Source organism: Macrosteles quadrilineatus, unplaced genomic scaffold (assembly GCF_028750875.1).
Source record: "Macrosteles quadrilineatus isolate MER2022 unplaced genomic scaffold, UCM_ALF_1.0 Scaffold_7__1_contigs__length_78375512, whole genome shotgun sequence".
Lineage (NCBI taxonomy): Eukaryota > Metazoa > Arthropoda > Insecta > Hemiptera > Cicadellidae > Macrosteles > Macrosteles quadrilineatus.
Genome location: NW_026542600.1, coordinates 15768242 through 15785876, shown reverse-complemented (window position 1 = coordinate 15785876; position 17635 = coordinate 15768242). Strand labels below are relative to the sequence as shown.

The window sequence follows — 17635 nt, the reverse complement described above, 5'->3', positions numbered from 1 at the left end:
GACAAAACAGTTGATGAAAACTGGATTTTAAATGGGCTATTTTTTATAACTGTATCCTAATTGTGTTAAAAGTAAATCACTCTTCATGGTTTGGATCTGAAATTAACAAATTCTTTATATAAATTTGTAGTTTTCAATAACTGTCTCAAACAAACATAATTTATGAAAAGAAAGCGTATTACACTAAACGTTTTGATTGGGAAAGAAGTTTTAAACCTTGTTCAATTTTATTTTAAAAATCCATACTTAACTTTTCAAAGCAATACTTACACGTTGGTTGTGTCTACGACAGGCATGGAACTCAAAATGTGGAACTCAGATTTGTGAGCGACACTGAGTTCGATCCAGGTTTTCAATTGAGGGTCGTCAAAGCAGGGGAACACCATGCGGGTTTTGTAGGGCTTAAGGTTGAGGGCGACAAACCACCTGCAGAAAAACAAATAATCAATCTAGTTTGTTAAGATTTTAAATTGCTCTACAGCATAGATTGAAGAATCTATATAGGGTGTTCAAAAATAAATATGATGTGAAAAGCGAATAGGGACCTCTTGTCGGGAATTTTCGATTTTGAGTTATAGATATATTTGAATTTCTTATTAAATTCTGAATCGATTGGTGCAAGTCCCTTGCGTCTAAGAATTGTTTTGTTAAAGTTATAGGACATTGAAATTTTGTTATGGAAAAGGGCAATTCTGAGAAAAACTACTTTGAAAATTTCAAATACGCATCAAAACAGTTTTTTTATTTATTTAAGAAACGATTTTGGTAACTTATCGAACGAAATCTTATAATGTCGTAAAAATCACATTTTAGAAAAGGGACCTCTTGTCGGCCCTATGTTATTTCTCCATAAGACAAGAAAAGGTACCTCTTGTCGGGACCGAAAAATGTTTGAGATATTTTGTTTTCCGTAAACTGAACTTTGTTGTAGTTCTCTAAATTTCCACTAGAATGTATTAGAATTCATTTTTGGACTAAAGTATGTTTGTAAAGTGAATAATAGACATGGGACCGCTTGTCGTTATGGCAAAATAACATTGACAAGAGGTACCTTTTCTCAGACCGTGCAGAGGATAACAAAATGATTTATTTCGACCTTTTACATCTTTAATTCGATATTTAAACCGATGCTGTCCTGTTCCATGTTAAATGAGGTATAAAAATCGATAAAAACCCGAATTCTGATATTTTTGACCTTAATGTCTTATAGCGGTCGTACTGAAAATTTTGCATCTTCGACAAGAGGTCTCTTTTTGCTTTTAACATCACAAATAAATAAATAAAAATTACTTTATTTCCAAGTGTCTCTCAGTACAAATAACTGTTTTACAGAGTGGCTCAGGTCAATATACTTACTTAACATAATATACAACAATTATAAATGATAAAAGACAATTCAAGTTATGAAATAAAAAATATATACCATTATTTACAGCTATTAGACAAATATTGTTTTTACATTTCTTTTGAAAGCCAGGACTCCCAGCTGTTTTAGGTCCAAAGGGAGGTCATTGTAAATCTTTGGGCTAAATTAGAAAAACCCTTTCCTACCCACTTCCAGGCGAACTTTTGGAAAGTGGAGCAAGGCGTTGTGTTGAGTCTCGCGCTGAGTCACCTCACCACATGCCACAAGTCTTTCCACCAAGTACTTAGTATCTTGCTGAATATAATGACACTTTCAAGTTATTTTTAATAATTTAGTTTATGCTAAACAAAACAATTTTACTATATGTCACTCAATACATAACCACACAACTAGACAATCAAACAATCTGTTTATCCCACCAGTTAAACTATCAAAATTCACAAAAAGCCATAAATATTTACAATAAAACTTTTCAAATCAACATTATCAAATTGGCTAATAAGCATAGCCTTTTTTATAGACAAATTGTTTAACACAAATAATTACTCTGAACTCTTAACACCATTGGCCAACAGTAGGTAGCCGGCATGACCAAAACTCTTTTTAAAAAATGCCTTGGATATTTACGAATTGTTTAGTTTTTAAGATTATTTACTTAAGGTTTTATTTTAGAAATTTGTGTATTGTGTAAGAACATTCCATCTTAGAATTTTAAATTTATATATTAGGCAAATATGTTCTGTTATGCAACAAAATGTTTAATGTAGGGTGAAGTGGGGTAAGTGTACGCACGGGGCAAGTGGACGCGCTGGCTATAAATAAGCCATAATTGGGGAAAAAAATTTTAAATTTATAATTTTTTATGGTTTGAAATGTGATCTTTCAGATTCTGAAGTTAGAAATCAACATTTATGACTATTTATACGTTAAAACTAAGTTTTAAAATACCTCTGCATTTCTACTTACTACGAAAGTACCGCCTTGAAATTTTGAAAAATTCCCTAAACTCAACGGATAGCCATAGAAATTTGAAAATTGGTACACTGATGCAGTTTTTGAAGAGGAATCCAAAAATGTCATTTTTATATTACTAAAATTTATAATTACAAAAATGGGGGGGGGGCGTACACTTGCCCTGGGTGTAACAGTGGTTGGGGCAAGTGTACTCCCAGCCCCGGGGTAAGTGTACATAGGGGTTTTCAATGGTGTGACAACTTACAATTAGTTATCAGGTTAAGACAAGTTTTCCTATTTCTTAAGTTATTTTCCTGGTTGATTTCACCTTTGGACCTTATACCTGAACTGTCTTTTGTTTACTCAAACCCAAAAGAAGATTTTTCATTCATTCCCAATGACGACATACTGAAGATTTTGCCTGAACCTACACCAGGCAGACGGGGGGAGCTGATTTTCGACGCTTCCCTCTTTAGTGTCCATGTTCAGTAAAAAAAAACCTGTAAATATGTAAATAAATATAATTATAAGGGTGTGTGAACTAGGTACTAAGTCAATTAACAGTTTTATTTTAGTTATGTAGACTAGTACGCACTTACAGTGAATACAGTGAAAAACAGTGAATTGCCATGCACTTTCCCCACAAGGTAAGATTTATCTAAGTCAATAAAAAATTATATTTTTAGATAATAACTAACCTGCCATTATTTGTGTGATGTCAAAGAAGTTTTTTACAGCATTTGATTAATTAATAAAAATATATTAACAAGTTTATATTAATAATTGTAAATTTACAAATTTGCCATTTTGCGGAAATTGTACGCGGAGTTCCACGAAAAAGTTCATAACTCCTGAACGGTTTGAGATATTTTTACAAATAAAAAACCATTTTAATCAGCAGATTCTAAGCTATAATCCACTTGCCCCAGATTGCATCTAAAGCAAGTTATATGGAATATAGGTGGGGGGCGTACACTTACCCCGATTTTAGGGGCAAGTGTACGCACGGGACATCACTTTACAAAAAAAAGTATATAAAAAAAAGTATGATGATTTAAGATTTGAAAAAAATCATACTTATAGACCACATTCCAAGCTTTCTGCTCACCAAATTTCATTAAGATATCTTAAATACAATTGAAGTTATAGCAAGTTAAAGTGCAACTAGTGATTTTCGTGCGTACACTTACCCCACTTCACCCTACTTCATAAATGTTATAGATTTAAGCATAATTTCATATTTGTGTCCTGACTTCTGACGTTGTCTATTGTAATTTTATGTTGCTGAATGACAATAAAGATTACAGTAGAACCCCAGTTAACTGAAATAAAGGGGGGAGAGCCGTTTTGGATAACCAATTTTTTGTTTAACTCAACAAATGCTAATAATAGCCTATGTATTACCGCAGTGTGTAAGAAAAATGAATTTGAAACAATGTCTATATAATACAGTGTTTTATTTCAGCTACAAAAATGTTGCAATGGGTTATAGAAGAGCCCCTTTCGAGAGAGGAAAGGGCCTCTCTGTTTACATATTACTTTTTGTACTTATATTTTAGCCCTTTGTATTAATTTATGGAACCGTTTTGGTTAACCCGGGTTTCAGTTAACCCGATTAAACGAAACGAACTGCTGAGTTCTACACTTTTTGCAAGCGAGACATCTCTTCTCTTGAGATGCTATTGCCTTATGCAGGAAAACAGTAATGGAGCAATGTTGTTTGAACCCAGTGACAAGACCTGTATTAAACAATAATTTAAGAGCACTGTCAACACTAGTGACTGTACCAGCTGCAAAAAAGTTGGGAAATAATTTATGTAGTGACAAGCTGCTATACCCGTTCTTTGCAACGGGAAGAAAATGTGACCTAGAGAGTCATTAAAGTGGGGCTGATGTGTGTTTTAAAATACAGCAATTCTATGACTTAATTTGAAAATATAAACTGATTTAAAACTGTAAACCTAATTAATTTCAAACCCCTACTTTTGATGTTAATATAGATCCAAAAGAATATGACAACATACCTTTGTGTAGCAATAGCATTAATTGCTTCATATTGATGCTTCACTAATTACATGTTTTACCATCATTCTTCAACTTTAGTCAAGCCTCTTTATTTGTAGCTTTACTAAATAAATTACAAAACAAAACTTTGATTTGAGCAATAATTTACTAAACGTGTTCAACCTTTCTTTAAAACCAAACATAACCCTCCTAAATCTACATAAAGCCTCACAAACACATTTTTCGAGTAAATAAACAAACACCAGTTCATTGTACTGACCAGCTGTTTCATTAACTAAATTAAATTAAATCATGTAAACTCTGGAAGCATGTCAGGCGTAGCCCTTTGGAAACCAGCCTGTGGGGCAGAGCCCTTTGGCAATTCGTCCATATCAATACTTTTCGGCAAATCTACACACTCTAAGCTTTATATTGATGTGCCATATGCCTATATTTTTATTTGGTAAATGGCCTTAACCGTTTACACAAAATTTGATTGTATCACTTTAATAATATAATCGATTCCTTAGGCCAAAATAAGCAGAAAAGTTTATATAAACATGTGTCTTATCATGAAACCAGCATAAAATTAACTAAATTTTATATGACTTACTATTTTTTAAAGATAACTTTCAGTTTTGGCATTAAATATTTATTAAGCCTCCATTTTGAAACCGGTTCGAGAGTTTATATTCATAATTTGCAAAAAGATAGTGAACAATAAGATACACAAACATATTTACAGAATCAAAGCTGTAGCTCAAGACTTTTATTATTTATGATCTTTATGTAAAAAATACATACAGACAGACAGAAGCTAAACAGACCGAGATAGGACATATGTTCACATTGTTTTAAATATTTAATTATTTATAATTTATTCAAGTACAAAAATTAAGTTTTACAAATAAGTTTCCAACAAGCTGCAAAAGCCTCTAAAAGCTTGTCTTTATAAAGTTAACTTTATTATATATAAACTACTAGCAGTTAACCGGCGTGGGTTGCTGCGCTAACAACTATTATTTTAAATGGTAATTTGTTCTTTACAATCTATATCTTTATTTCATTTTTGTAGTTTTTTGCCTCCTGATCACAGTATAAATTATTACTAGATGTTAAAATACCTTATAATCCATCAGTGTCATCGGTGACTTAATCAAACTGACGGATTATAAGGTATTTTAACCTCTAGTAATATATCTTTATCTATTTATTAGGTGTATGAATATATAAGTTTTTATTGTGATAAAGGTTATTACTTTTTATGTCTACATATTTAATACTGTAGGGGAGAATTTAAAAGTTGTTGAGTGCACAGGTGTGCTGCGATTGGGGTTTAATGTATTGTGACTTATCTAAAAGTAAAATAGTTTTCTGTGCTGCATTCTGTGGAAATATTGTGGCACTATTCCAAATCATGACTAATACAGAATGTTGTGATTATTCAAACCGACAGTTGGTGAAAGTAAATATCTGCTTTTCAATTATATTTATTTGTAAACATTGTAGTTCCAAAAGTCTGACATTGGACCCCTAAAACCCTCTGGGGCTGAGCCCTTTTAACAAATCTGCTCCAAACTTCAAACAAACCATCCTTCAATAATGCTTAATAATGCCTGAAAGTTTCATTACAATCTGTCGAGCGGTTTCGGAGTCCATAAGGTATATACATAAATACATACATACATACACATTTCCTCTTTTATAGATATAGATTTTGCTTATTTTGACCAAAGGAATCAGTACGCAAATTATATCTCTACCTTTTTTTAACACCCTGTATACATTAGCCTATACAATAAGGGTTTTCTCTGTAACATCCGATGTTTCACCTGTCAAACTTAACTGATTTTTTGGATTTAGGAATCATTTTAAAGCTTATGATCAAGCGGAGTGACAAGCGGTAACTAAAAAAGTAATTTCATTTCGGGTTTCGCCCCCTAGCATTTGGTTTATCTCCAGAGTTCACTTTGAAAGATCCTGTGATTGTGACCAACTTTCTTTATAGCGGTTTTAAATGTGAATTATAATTTAACAACAGATAATTATTCAGTGAGTGTCTAACCACAGTCAAATTGTAAACAAGAGATAAAACAGTTGATGAAAATGGATTTAAAAGACAACTAAAGATGTCTTTAAAGATGTCTTAGTTAATTCTACATTTAACCGTTTGTGACACATTATTTTCCATTACATGGTTAACTTTTTTCATTCATATGCAGACGATATAGTCATCAATGCAAGACGGAAGTTTGAAAATTCCCTCTGTGACTTAATCCAAGGAGGGCTAAATTGCACGAAGGAATGGTGCAAGTCCGCTAGATTGTCGGTTAATCCAAACAAAACCTCACTTGTGCCATTGACAATGAGAAATCTTGCCCACCTGAGAACCACCAAGCTTGAGGAGAAAGAATGAAAATCAGAAGTAAAGTTTCTGGGGCTAGTTCTGGACAAGAAACTACTGTGCAACAGGTACATAGAGAAGGTGACCAACAAAGCCACTAATGTTTTGATGGTATGCAGAAGATATGCTGGGAAGATGTGTGGGAAGAGTGTACCCATACATACTAGCATGTACACTCTTTTGGTGAGACCAATCATCACATTTGGGTGTGTAGCTTTGGCTGGCAGGACCAAGGTGGAAACAACAAGGAAAGCCGTGGAGAGAGTACAGAGGCTGGCCTGCATTATCATCACAGGAGCCATGAGATCCTGTTCAATTGCGGCCAAAGAAGTGATTTTGAAACTGAAACCTCTATACATTATGGTAGAGAATGGCGAGGGAGACTTAACTTAGAATTGAGAAGAATGGCAAAAACATATCCTCCATGGTTTGCGGTAAGTTATTCCCGCCAGGTCTAAGGCATTTGATGAACCTTCCAAGGTATTTTATGGTAAGGAAATACAACTTCGAAAAGAACTTTGTTGTTGAGATGGGGAATAAACATGGGATGGAAAACCCCTAAAATCATTTGTGTGTCATGTCATCAGGTATATCAAATCAATCAAATCAGAAGAAATTATGCAAGTTGAAAATACTAAATTTCTTGGCCTTATCATTGATAGAAATCTAAGTTGGGATCTGCACGTGGATAATGTCTTAAAGAAAATTAACTCAGGAATCTATGCCATCAGAAGACTGTATTATCTCTGCGATACGAATGTATTAAAAAGTGTTTATTTTGAAAATGTTCAATCCCATGTTTCTTATGGGATCTGTGTCTACGGTGGAACATCTGCTCAAAATTTGACAAAGATACTAATAGGACAGAAAAGAGCATTAAGGGCCATATTAAACTTTAAGAACAATGAATCTGTCAAAACTTTCTTTACTAAATTTGAAATTTTGACTGTTTACAGCTTATACATTTTAGAATGCATAATGTTTGTAAAAAATAATATAATTAGTTGTATTACAAATAAAGATATCCACAGCTATAACACTAGGAATAAAAATAAAGTAGTACCGGTATTACCAAATCATAAATTAGAATTGTTCAAAAGAAAAACTTCATACAACGGTATCAGATTCCTAAATCACATACCAGATCACATAAGAAGCATGCAGGATGATAGAGGTTTCAAAGTGAAATTGAAAGAATTTTTGATACAGAGGGCACTTTATTCATTTGATGACTTTTTTAAGTTTAGAACAGATAATAGATCTTAAAATTCAGACCAACCATTGCAACCTGGAGTAGTGTGATCAATACTGTCCTACTAATAATTTTTATTGTAGCCTACCTATTCATGTAATTCTTTATGTTAATTGTTTGACACTATTCCTTTAAACATGTATTTACAAATATGAATAAAGATCTTTTGATTTGATTTGATTTGACCCTTTTAAACAAAAAAAAAACATATTCCATATCAGAGCTATTGTTCCTGTGATTTTCCAAAAAATATTCAATTGTGAAATTATATTGCAGTAAAAGGGTTGTTACTGTATTATTTTGATGAATGATGAATATCTATTATCATTATTTTGTATTAATTTTCAATATACTCACTTATTTTTTGGAGTTATAGTTTATGTCTTATATTTTAGCAACGGCCTATTGATACGGTGGTACTATTGAGATGGAAGGCTAATATTAAAATGGAATGTTTAAAAAAAAAAAAGTTTACAGCTGGTTTTAGACTTCTGGTGAAAAATAGTCCTGAGAATGGACTATTGGCAAGTGAACACTTTCCTGGCCTCTACAGAGTTACCTACCCCATAAAATAACTTCACTACCCAATAAAGAGTGAACATATGCATGATATACCATAAATCAGGCTTTCATGTGTATGACTTCATTTAGTAGGCTCAATGAATACCTTGATAGTAATATTTTATTTAGAGAAGTTTTACTTTTAGTTCCTTGTGCCAGGATGTAGTCTTTCTTATTCAGATAAGCCTTTTACCCCAACAGCCCCTAGATTTGTCGTATTACCTCTTCTCTCCGGATGTTTGGTCAATGTAACTGTTCTGGAAGAACGCATGGTTGGGATCAGAGCCTAGGATTCCATCGAACTGCACATCTAGCTGGTAGGTGGCATCTCTCTGAAGGGGTTGTGACAGATGTACAATCAGAGATTGATTCTGTCTCTCTACTTTGGTAACGCTGAGGCTTCTGAAAAAAAATCATCCTTTTAGAGCATATCGAGAATCTATGATTCAGATACATTTTATCAATGTCATTATTGTTAATTGATTCTCAGTTGCCAAGTGTTTTTTTCAGAAAACTCTTGTCAAGAGAACATGGTATTTCACCTTTGGAGGAGAGTGCACAGGGCTTATGAATACATTAGGGAAGAAGAAATGGTTACAAAACTAACTAATGGTGACAGAAGTGTCTTGACTTTCTAAAAAACCAGTGACATGGAAGTAATTTGTTGAATGCTGCGCCTACCTACTTGTTTACACACACTTTTAAAGAACAATAGGACCCAGTTAAGCTTCTAGACTCTCATTCTTCCCTTGTAACAACAGAATGCGTGACCTTTGAAGTCAATACTCCTCAAGATGATTCTAGAAGAAGGCCTTAATGGGATACATACGAGGTGGCCGACCGGCGTAGTTCAGGAGATTGCAGCAACAGTTGCGAGTGTTCTAAGTGTTACAGTGAACCTGTGGTGTTAGTGAAGTCGTGATACAGAGAAGTTACCGGTGAGTCCCTCGTTGTTGGGATCAACAAAGGGACAGTACAGTACTTGTGGATGACTTCGGAAGGGACACTGGAGAAACTGTAAGTTAACTGTATTGGACTGTAGATAGTAGAAAATTTAGTTGCAGCTAGAAATTGTTAATAATTTGAGTTTATGGAAGCCATGATAAGTTGTAAATGGGAATTAGTTAATTGTAAAACTAGTAGTGAGTCTTTGTGTTTAGTAGGTTACTTTAAAATATATTCCTCCCTCATCATGGTAAAAAATGCATCCTTGTAAGATTAAGGATTTTTTTAGGATAGCAGGCTTACCTGAATGGGAAAGAGTCCAAACTGTTACAATAGACACAAAACTTTACGCTACATCCACAAAACATTTCAATATTTGACTGTCACTAAGCCTAAAGCATATTGGACCACCATATTGGGCCTAAAGGAAACTTTCTTAGTTGAAAATGCTGTCAGTGATAGTGAAATATTGTAATGTTTTGTGTATATAGTATAAAGTTTTGTGTCTCTTGTACCAGTTTGGACTCTTTCCCATTCCAGGTAGGCCTGCTATCCTCACAAAAATTCCTAAAACCCTAAGCCCTTGTGCTCTACGGGCATATAACAAATATATCAATTGGGCATATTGGTCTTTATGAACAAATTAACATTTTTCTAAAAAAGCCTTATAATTCATAAAAAAATATGGAAATTAAGTACTGTACATGATAAGATTTTTATCTAAATTGTTTTTGAGACACAAAACAAATTATTTTATAAAAAAAACCAATTGGATTGATTAACTGGATAAAAAGATAAACTGGAATAAATGTGTCTATTGAACTTTATTAAAAAGGTTATTAATATACATTTGAATCTCTTTGTGATATGAAGGTCAATATGCCATTACAGTATTTTACCTTCGTATATATTTGTTAGCACATAAGGAGAAAAGATGTGTAGTGGTGAATAAAGGTAAAAGGCCTAATGTGTCTGGAAGCTTCAGTGGAAATGACCAATCTTGAACTGTTTTTATTGCTGTAACGAGCAGTTTAAAATAAACTCCATGAGGGGTATCTACAAGGACGAACATCTCCCTGCTTTCTCATTCGAGTAGTAACCAAAATAGTGTTTTTCGGTCTTTTCCACCGGCATTCCTCCCTTGAAGGGTAAAAGGAGAGGAAAAGCAGGCTGAAGTAAACTTACACTTGTTCTCCTTCCGTGTCATCTTCCTCCGATGAGAACGGATCAGCTGGTCGGGATATTGACACTTCTTTATTGACGATGTTTAGACTTGGGTCTGCATGGAGTTCCACTTGCCTGGTCGTCTCACCTGCAAATTCATACAAATAATAGACGAATTGGATCCTAGAAATGCTCAACTATATATCAGTCGTCCTTGTGTTATCTTAGACCATTAAGATCCATTTGGAGAAAAAATTCAATGAGAGTAAGAACTAGTCTATACAGTGCAGCATCTGTACTCAATTTCACTATCGTGCAGGGCAGGTCTTATAAGAGATAGTCGTACTAGCATCAAGTATATTGCCGTGTGGGTCGCAACTGTTCTTACAAGTCTTGAGAAAGCACTAACGTACACTTTAGGTATTTGTATAACTTAATGCTTTTTTATTCGTTTTAAGTCAATAATATTGATTTTGACTTTGGTGTTGTTAAAATAACATAGTAGTGTACAAGCATAAGGTGGAAGAAATAAAGAAGGTAATGACCATTTTACCGGTCTTTGTGTTATTTGGATGGTTAATGTCACTGAACTTTCATTTTAAATACATTGCTTTTGGACACTCCTTACTACACACATAGTGAACCTCAAAAGAAAATAGCTGGATTCTTTGGGAACCAAAATAAAAGTTTTGTGTGATTAACCTTGTCTCTATGCTTCTTTGTAGCTGAATAATGTGCTCTGGTGCTGAACTGTGAGGACTAAGAGTGTGAAAGTACAGATTAATATCCAAGTGGCACAATAATACATACTCTCCCATCTTAACAGACTCCTAGTGTTGAGTCTTTATCTCCATCTGAGATCTACCATAGTGAATCATTGATACATAAAAATGTTGTCTGTCTATGACATATTCATCTTTTAGCAGCTAACAGAAAACTGTCTACCAACAATTGTTTTTTAACCAGTAACTGTATATCTGAATAATGTTTAGACAAAGTACTTGGATATGTTCATCGATATAAAAAAACTCTGATACTAGTAAAAGGTGTAGTGCAGCTCCCCACAAGGAGTGAGCAAACCGGTTCACACTGACATAGTAGGAATGGAAATTGTGACTACTTTTTGATAATGTGTTCCACCGTTCCGTGACTGGTTGGTAATAGGTGACAGTAACCTGTTATTTCTGTCACCTAATACCGGGTCACTTTTGCATTCGTTACCATTACAGACATAGGCTACCCTCCAGATCTATTTAGTAACACTGTGATAGAGTAATAAATAAGAGTTATTCCAAACTATTCTAAGTGAAAGTTTGATGCGCTATAACAGACTAACTGATGAAAGTTTATAATTACTGTAATATTATTCTTGTTTCTTGACTGATTATAACCTAATACAATGACAAAGCCCATTTTATATTCAGGTTTTATTATAACTTTATGACAGATCAAACTTTTTCAAGGAATAATAAAAATCATATAATATAAAATGTCTTTATAATTTGAAATAGAAGTATAAAATTATAAAGATTTCAAAAAAAGAAAAAAAGAGTAGTCTGAATGGACGATGTTAGTCCTGTCGCAACATGGACATAATATACAACTGTAATAGTCAATGCTGTAACATACTCGGTCACTCAATGATGGGCAGTAACGGTAACGAAGTTAAACAGTGGCGTGACAGTCACTCAGACACTCAGTGTCACTTCAATGTGTAACTGTGGTGCCCGTTCCAAAACCAGAGCACAGTGACAGTAATGTATCCGTGTAACTGCAGTGCACGTTCCGAGCAAGCTTAGAGTGACCAAGTACGTTACAGTTACAGTGATGACAGTGTGCGGTTACAGTTTCTCATTTGCCACCTACCTAGCAGTTTATAGTGCAGTAATACTGTGTAACTAAGTTTCAAAATAATAGGGAGTTTGAGGTAACCTATTACAGCTGTAACAGTTACATTTCAGTAATACTTATCCTGTTACGTTAAAAAATAACCATCTCTATGACATAGGCCAGTTCGGTGAAGTTTAAACTCAAACAATGAAACATATTGTACAACTGCCTTTTACAGGCATTACCAATGAAAATTTTAGCTTTTTTTCAGCAATCCTTGGGTGAAGCAGCACTAACTTGTGTTTAAGAGCTAGAAATAAATTATTCTTTCTGTTCCTAGTAAGAAATACTGTGGCATACAATTATGGTTTTTACTTGGAATATTATAATTTTGTGCTTAAACCCCACAGTCACTAATTCATATTTGTCCAGAAGACTAATAATGATATTTTAAATACAGGGCCGTGCTGGCCAGGCGGGCAACCGGGCAATTGCCCGGTGCGCCCTCCCAAGGAATACCCAATTGACGCCCTAGCTCTAAAGGCAAAAAATAAATAAATAAATAAATAAATAAAAATAAAAAAATATGGTTTTGGTTTCCTCACATAACAATCTTGAGAAAAAAACTTTAATAGAAGAAGTTTTACATCAGTGTATTTCATAACTGAATGCTATGTCTGAGACAGAATAAAAACGAATTTGACGTTGAACGGTTGGCAGTACGGAAAACTAGGACCGGAGTCAAGTAGAGGTAGAATCTATTTTAGTTTTGAGTCGTCTGGTCTGCGCGGAGCCACAACAGAAGCAAACCGGTTTGTTTACATCCCTTTCATAGGTTAGGCCTGCAGGTAATTGTTGTTGTATTATTATATTGCTATTATTATTATTTTAGTTTAGTACTACCAAATGTAAAGAATGTTACCATAATTATTAAGCTACCGGTACCATCGAATTTCATTGTCGCAAGTCGCATTATCTTTAACACTACAGTCGGCCTACATTTTTCTGTAGTTAATAAATTGTGAAATAATTAGTGTATTTTAACGCTTAACGTAGACCTATGTATAATTTTTCACTTAGAGCTTCCATTCTACAACAAAACCGTTCCAATAAAACGCCCATAAAGCCGTTTATTTTTTTATTATATTAACTGTATTTTATTTATTTTATGAAGGGAATAATGTATAGGCCTACATATGTTTTTATTTCTCCCTGAAATATTCAGTGTTTAAGTTTTGAGTTTCCCTAGTTAGCTACTGACAACATTTAGACAGTTATTAATTTTTTTCTTTAATAAAAATAACTTTACATTAAAACTTAACCTTAAAGTTCGGCACTTGACTTGTCAGACAATTTTTTTTTAAGTGAGTGGTGTTTTAATATAGTTTGTTCGTTACATGATTATTTAAGGGTCTGGTTGATAGTTTGCAGCTATTTTACGAGTTTTATATAATTTTATTTAGGCCTATTATTTTATTTCATTTCTTATTCACTCTGTGGAATTTAACTTCAACTTACTAGGCTTAGCTTAGATTGTAAGATTTCAAGCATATTAGTCAACTCCCAATTAACCGGGGGAATTGAATGACTGGTTGAAGTGTCATGGATAACCCAAAATCACGGTGAAAGCAAAGGCATAAAGGCATTCAATAAATAAACAAAGCACGTTTTCTCATGTAGCCGTATTACATGTATGTTTAATAAACTTTAAGCAAATTAAATGTTTTTAACACAATACTAATGACTGCAATATTTTTAAACCCTGAAAAAATTATGGTAATTTTCTGGCTGAAATAATATTTTTTTAAATAAATAGTTTATAAATATAAATATAATTTCTTGTCAAAATAGCATAAAAGAGGTTAAAAACTACTAATTTTAGACCTAAAATTTCAAAATTTTTCCGGGGGAGGACCCCCGGACCCCCCGCCCCACGGGGGGTATTCCATACCCCCCGTACCCCCCGGTTTTTGGTGGACGCCCTCATGACACTTTGTCCAGCGCCCTCTTGAGGGTCCCAGCACGGCCCTGTTTAAATATAGTTACTAGCTGTTAAACTATGAGTTAATTATCAAAATATAATTAGTAATGAATTAATGAGGTAGAACAGTGTTCTGCAACCTTCTTCTAAAGAGTAAATTTTTATATGCTATCAATCGTTTGTAAAAGAATGTCTGAACAGATTGTGATGTTTCTAAGTGTTTTTATGTTTTATCATGTACATTAAATGTTTGCAAAGTTAAATTAGTTTTGGGAAAGAAAGGGATGGTGGAGGCAGACTCAGAGTCTCGGCACGTGAACCTAAGCTTATTGTGCATTTTGAAGTGAAAGATCATACTTTACAGTTAGTGGAGGCAAAAAGGGGTATTTCTCAAATACCATTTATTCATATACCGTACCTAAATTTCTATATTCAAGGCAATAATTTTTGTAGTTACGAATCTTCCTGACATGTGAAATGGTAATAAAACCTACCTTGGCCAGGAAACACCAAATCAATCCGAACTCTTCCCTGAAATTAAGAAAAAACATGATTTAGCAAAATATTGTATTTTTCAACGTTTATAGAACATATTAGCCTCTAAATAAATAGTGGAGTTGAATATAATTTTTGCTTTTTTTTCTCTTACGTAGCCGTAATTTTTTGCTTGTCATCTTTTTTTTTGTGGTCTATGGCGCTGGCCGGTTGACGCAATCCAGCTATCTGCAGTAAGTGGGAGGTTGGTGTTTGTTTGCTGTTTGCATTGTTGTTGTTTACGTTTACTGCTAATGTTTCTGTTTACAGTTGGTTTTTGAGTAAAAATTTAAAGCTTTTATATATATTAAGTTTACAATGGAAGATTCTGACAGTTCTGATGAAGATATTTATAATAACAGACGCAGATGACAATCACCAGTTAGTGAAAATGCCGTACACTGTTCAGAAACGTAGTGGAATCTGGTGTTGGTGTTTATGATGACTTGAGTGACAGTTTTGTGGAAAACATATCAGATTCTGAAACCTATGATAGTGAAAACGAAAGTGATGTTTTGTCAGGTTTTGATGATGATACTGATGAAGACTCTGACTATGTTTTATCAGAGGAAGAAAGTTCAGATGAAGATGCTCAACCTACAAAATCTCGTGATAGAAATATGCCTCTTGGTAGGCCTAGTGACATATCTGAAAGTAGGCCTATTGAGTTTGTAATTTTGAATTCAGGTAGGCCTAGTCCTAACTTAGTTTCAAATGGTAGGCCTAATCCCTCAACTAACCAATTGCATGATACCCAATTGCATGATATCAATAATGTAGATTTAATCCAAAATGTCCTTGAAGAAAATGTAAATGAGCCCCTTTTGAACAATGAAGTAAATGTAAATGTGCCCCTTTTGAACTTGAATACAGTACATGCTACTATTGAAGATGTAATAAGAAATTTCTAACGTTGCGAAACCCCTAACCCTGACCCTGATATTCCACCAGATATGGACCCTAGTGAAAAAGAATGGAAACCTGTCCATGAAAGTGATGACCCTGGATTTGACCATAACATTTTATTTTTCGAACAACCTGGTCCAAAGTACTGTCCTCCTCGTGATTGTGAACCGATTAATTATTTTTATTTATTTTTCACAGTTACAATCCTAACAAAATTCGTAAGAGAAACTAACAGGTATGCTAATCAGTACATCAAATTGCATCTACATAATTTGACCCCTAATTCTAGAGCCCATAAATGGAGAATGGTAACACTAGCTGAAATGAAGGTCTTTATTGCAGTAATTTTAAATATGGGCCTAAATAGGAAACCGACAATTCAGAGCTACTGGGCAACATCTGACTCCTAATATACTCCCTGGTATGGAAAGATGTTTAGTCCATCTTGATTTGAAAGTATTATTCAATTTGTTCATATGGTAGACAATTCAATTTTGCCTAAAATTGGAAAGCCTGAATATGACCTGTGTGCAAAATTTTCGCAACTGCTAGAAGCCGTCAACAGACTGTTTAGGCTGTACTACACACTACACCGTGAGTTGTCGGTTGATGAAAGTTTGATCGGAACTAAATCAAGATCTCAGTTGTTGCAATACCTCCCAAACAAACACCATCACAAATGGGGTGTAAAGTTATGGATACTGTGCGATTCCATTTCGAGTTATTGCCTTGTGTTTTATTGTTACAAGGGAACAAAAAGTACTGGACAGAAAACTACAGGCCTAGCCTATAAAGTTGTCCACAAACTGCTTGAGATAGGCCAGTATCTATACAAGGGTTACCATGTTTTCATGGATAAGTTTTTTACTAGTATCCCTTTGGCTACAAGTTTGTACGAGAAACTTACATTCATCACCGGCACCGTATGAAGGAATAGAAAAGGCATTCCATCTAAACTAAAAAAAAATTCGACATTGGCCAAAAGACCTGGGAGAAATGACAATCTTTTATTTTTAGGCTTCAGATAGAAAAAAATTCAGAAAAACCCAGTTATTTTATTATCTTCTAAACATACTGCTAAGTCTATTGAAAAAATAAAAAAAAATAACAAATGAAAATTTAGTAAAAGAAATTCCTGAAATGATTGATGCATACAACTGTTTCATGGGTGGCGTTGACGGCAATGATCAAATGATGTATTGTTACTTGGATGAGAGACGCACCCTAAAATATTGGAAAAAAGTCACCTTCAACATATTTGCAAGAATCCTGCTGAATGCCTATATAATTTACTCAGAAAATACCAGCGGAAAAGTAATTTCAAGATACCACTTTACCAATTACTATTATTGAGGCGCTGTCTTCACAGTGGTACAAAGAAAAGAATTCTAGTAGAGCCCAAAAAAAAAGATGGTCGTGGCGATAGACCAAATAACAAAACTCAATTTGGCATCACATCTTTACCTGGAAGACAGGAAAGGAACTGCTGTGTGTGCAGTCCTCTTAGCACAAGAATGGGAGGCAAGAGGAAAAAAAGCCGTACAATATGTGTTCGTTGTGGTAAAGGACTACATGGCGTTTGCTTCGGCGAACATAAATTTACCAACTAATAACAATACCTGTTTGTAAATAGTTTTTTTGTCTTGTGTTTGCATGATTGATTGCATGGACTTTTTAATGACTTTTGCATGGCATGTTTTATTGAGTATTGTAAAAATTAATGAGGTTGAATAG

General features: G+C 34.0%; 1 protein-coding gene across 2 annotated transcripts in view; it reads right to left on the bottom strand.

The window, feature by feature from the left end:
* The window catches only part of LOC128997806 (aminopeptidase N-like), a 117700-nt gene that overhangs the window by 57064 nt on the left and 43001 nt on the right, over window positions 1–17635 (bottom strand). For both annotated transcript variants that reach the window (XM_054423526.1, XM_054423527.1), the window contains exons 3-6: window positions 14956–14992; window positions 10672–10798; window positions 8764–8943; window positions 271–426 (exon numbers count right to left, since the gene is read on the bottom strand). In XM_054423526.1, the coding sequence (XP_054279501.1) occupies window positions 271–426; window positions 8764–8943; window positions 10672–10798; window positions 14956–14992 (500 nt within the window). The remainder of the gene's footprint in view (window positions 1–270; window positions 427–8763; window positions 8944–10671; window positions 10799–14955; window positions 14993–17635) is intronic.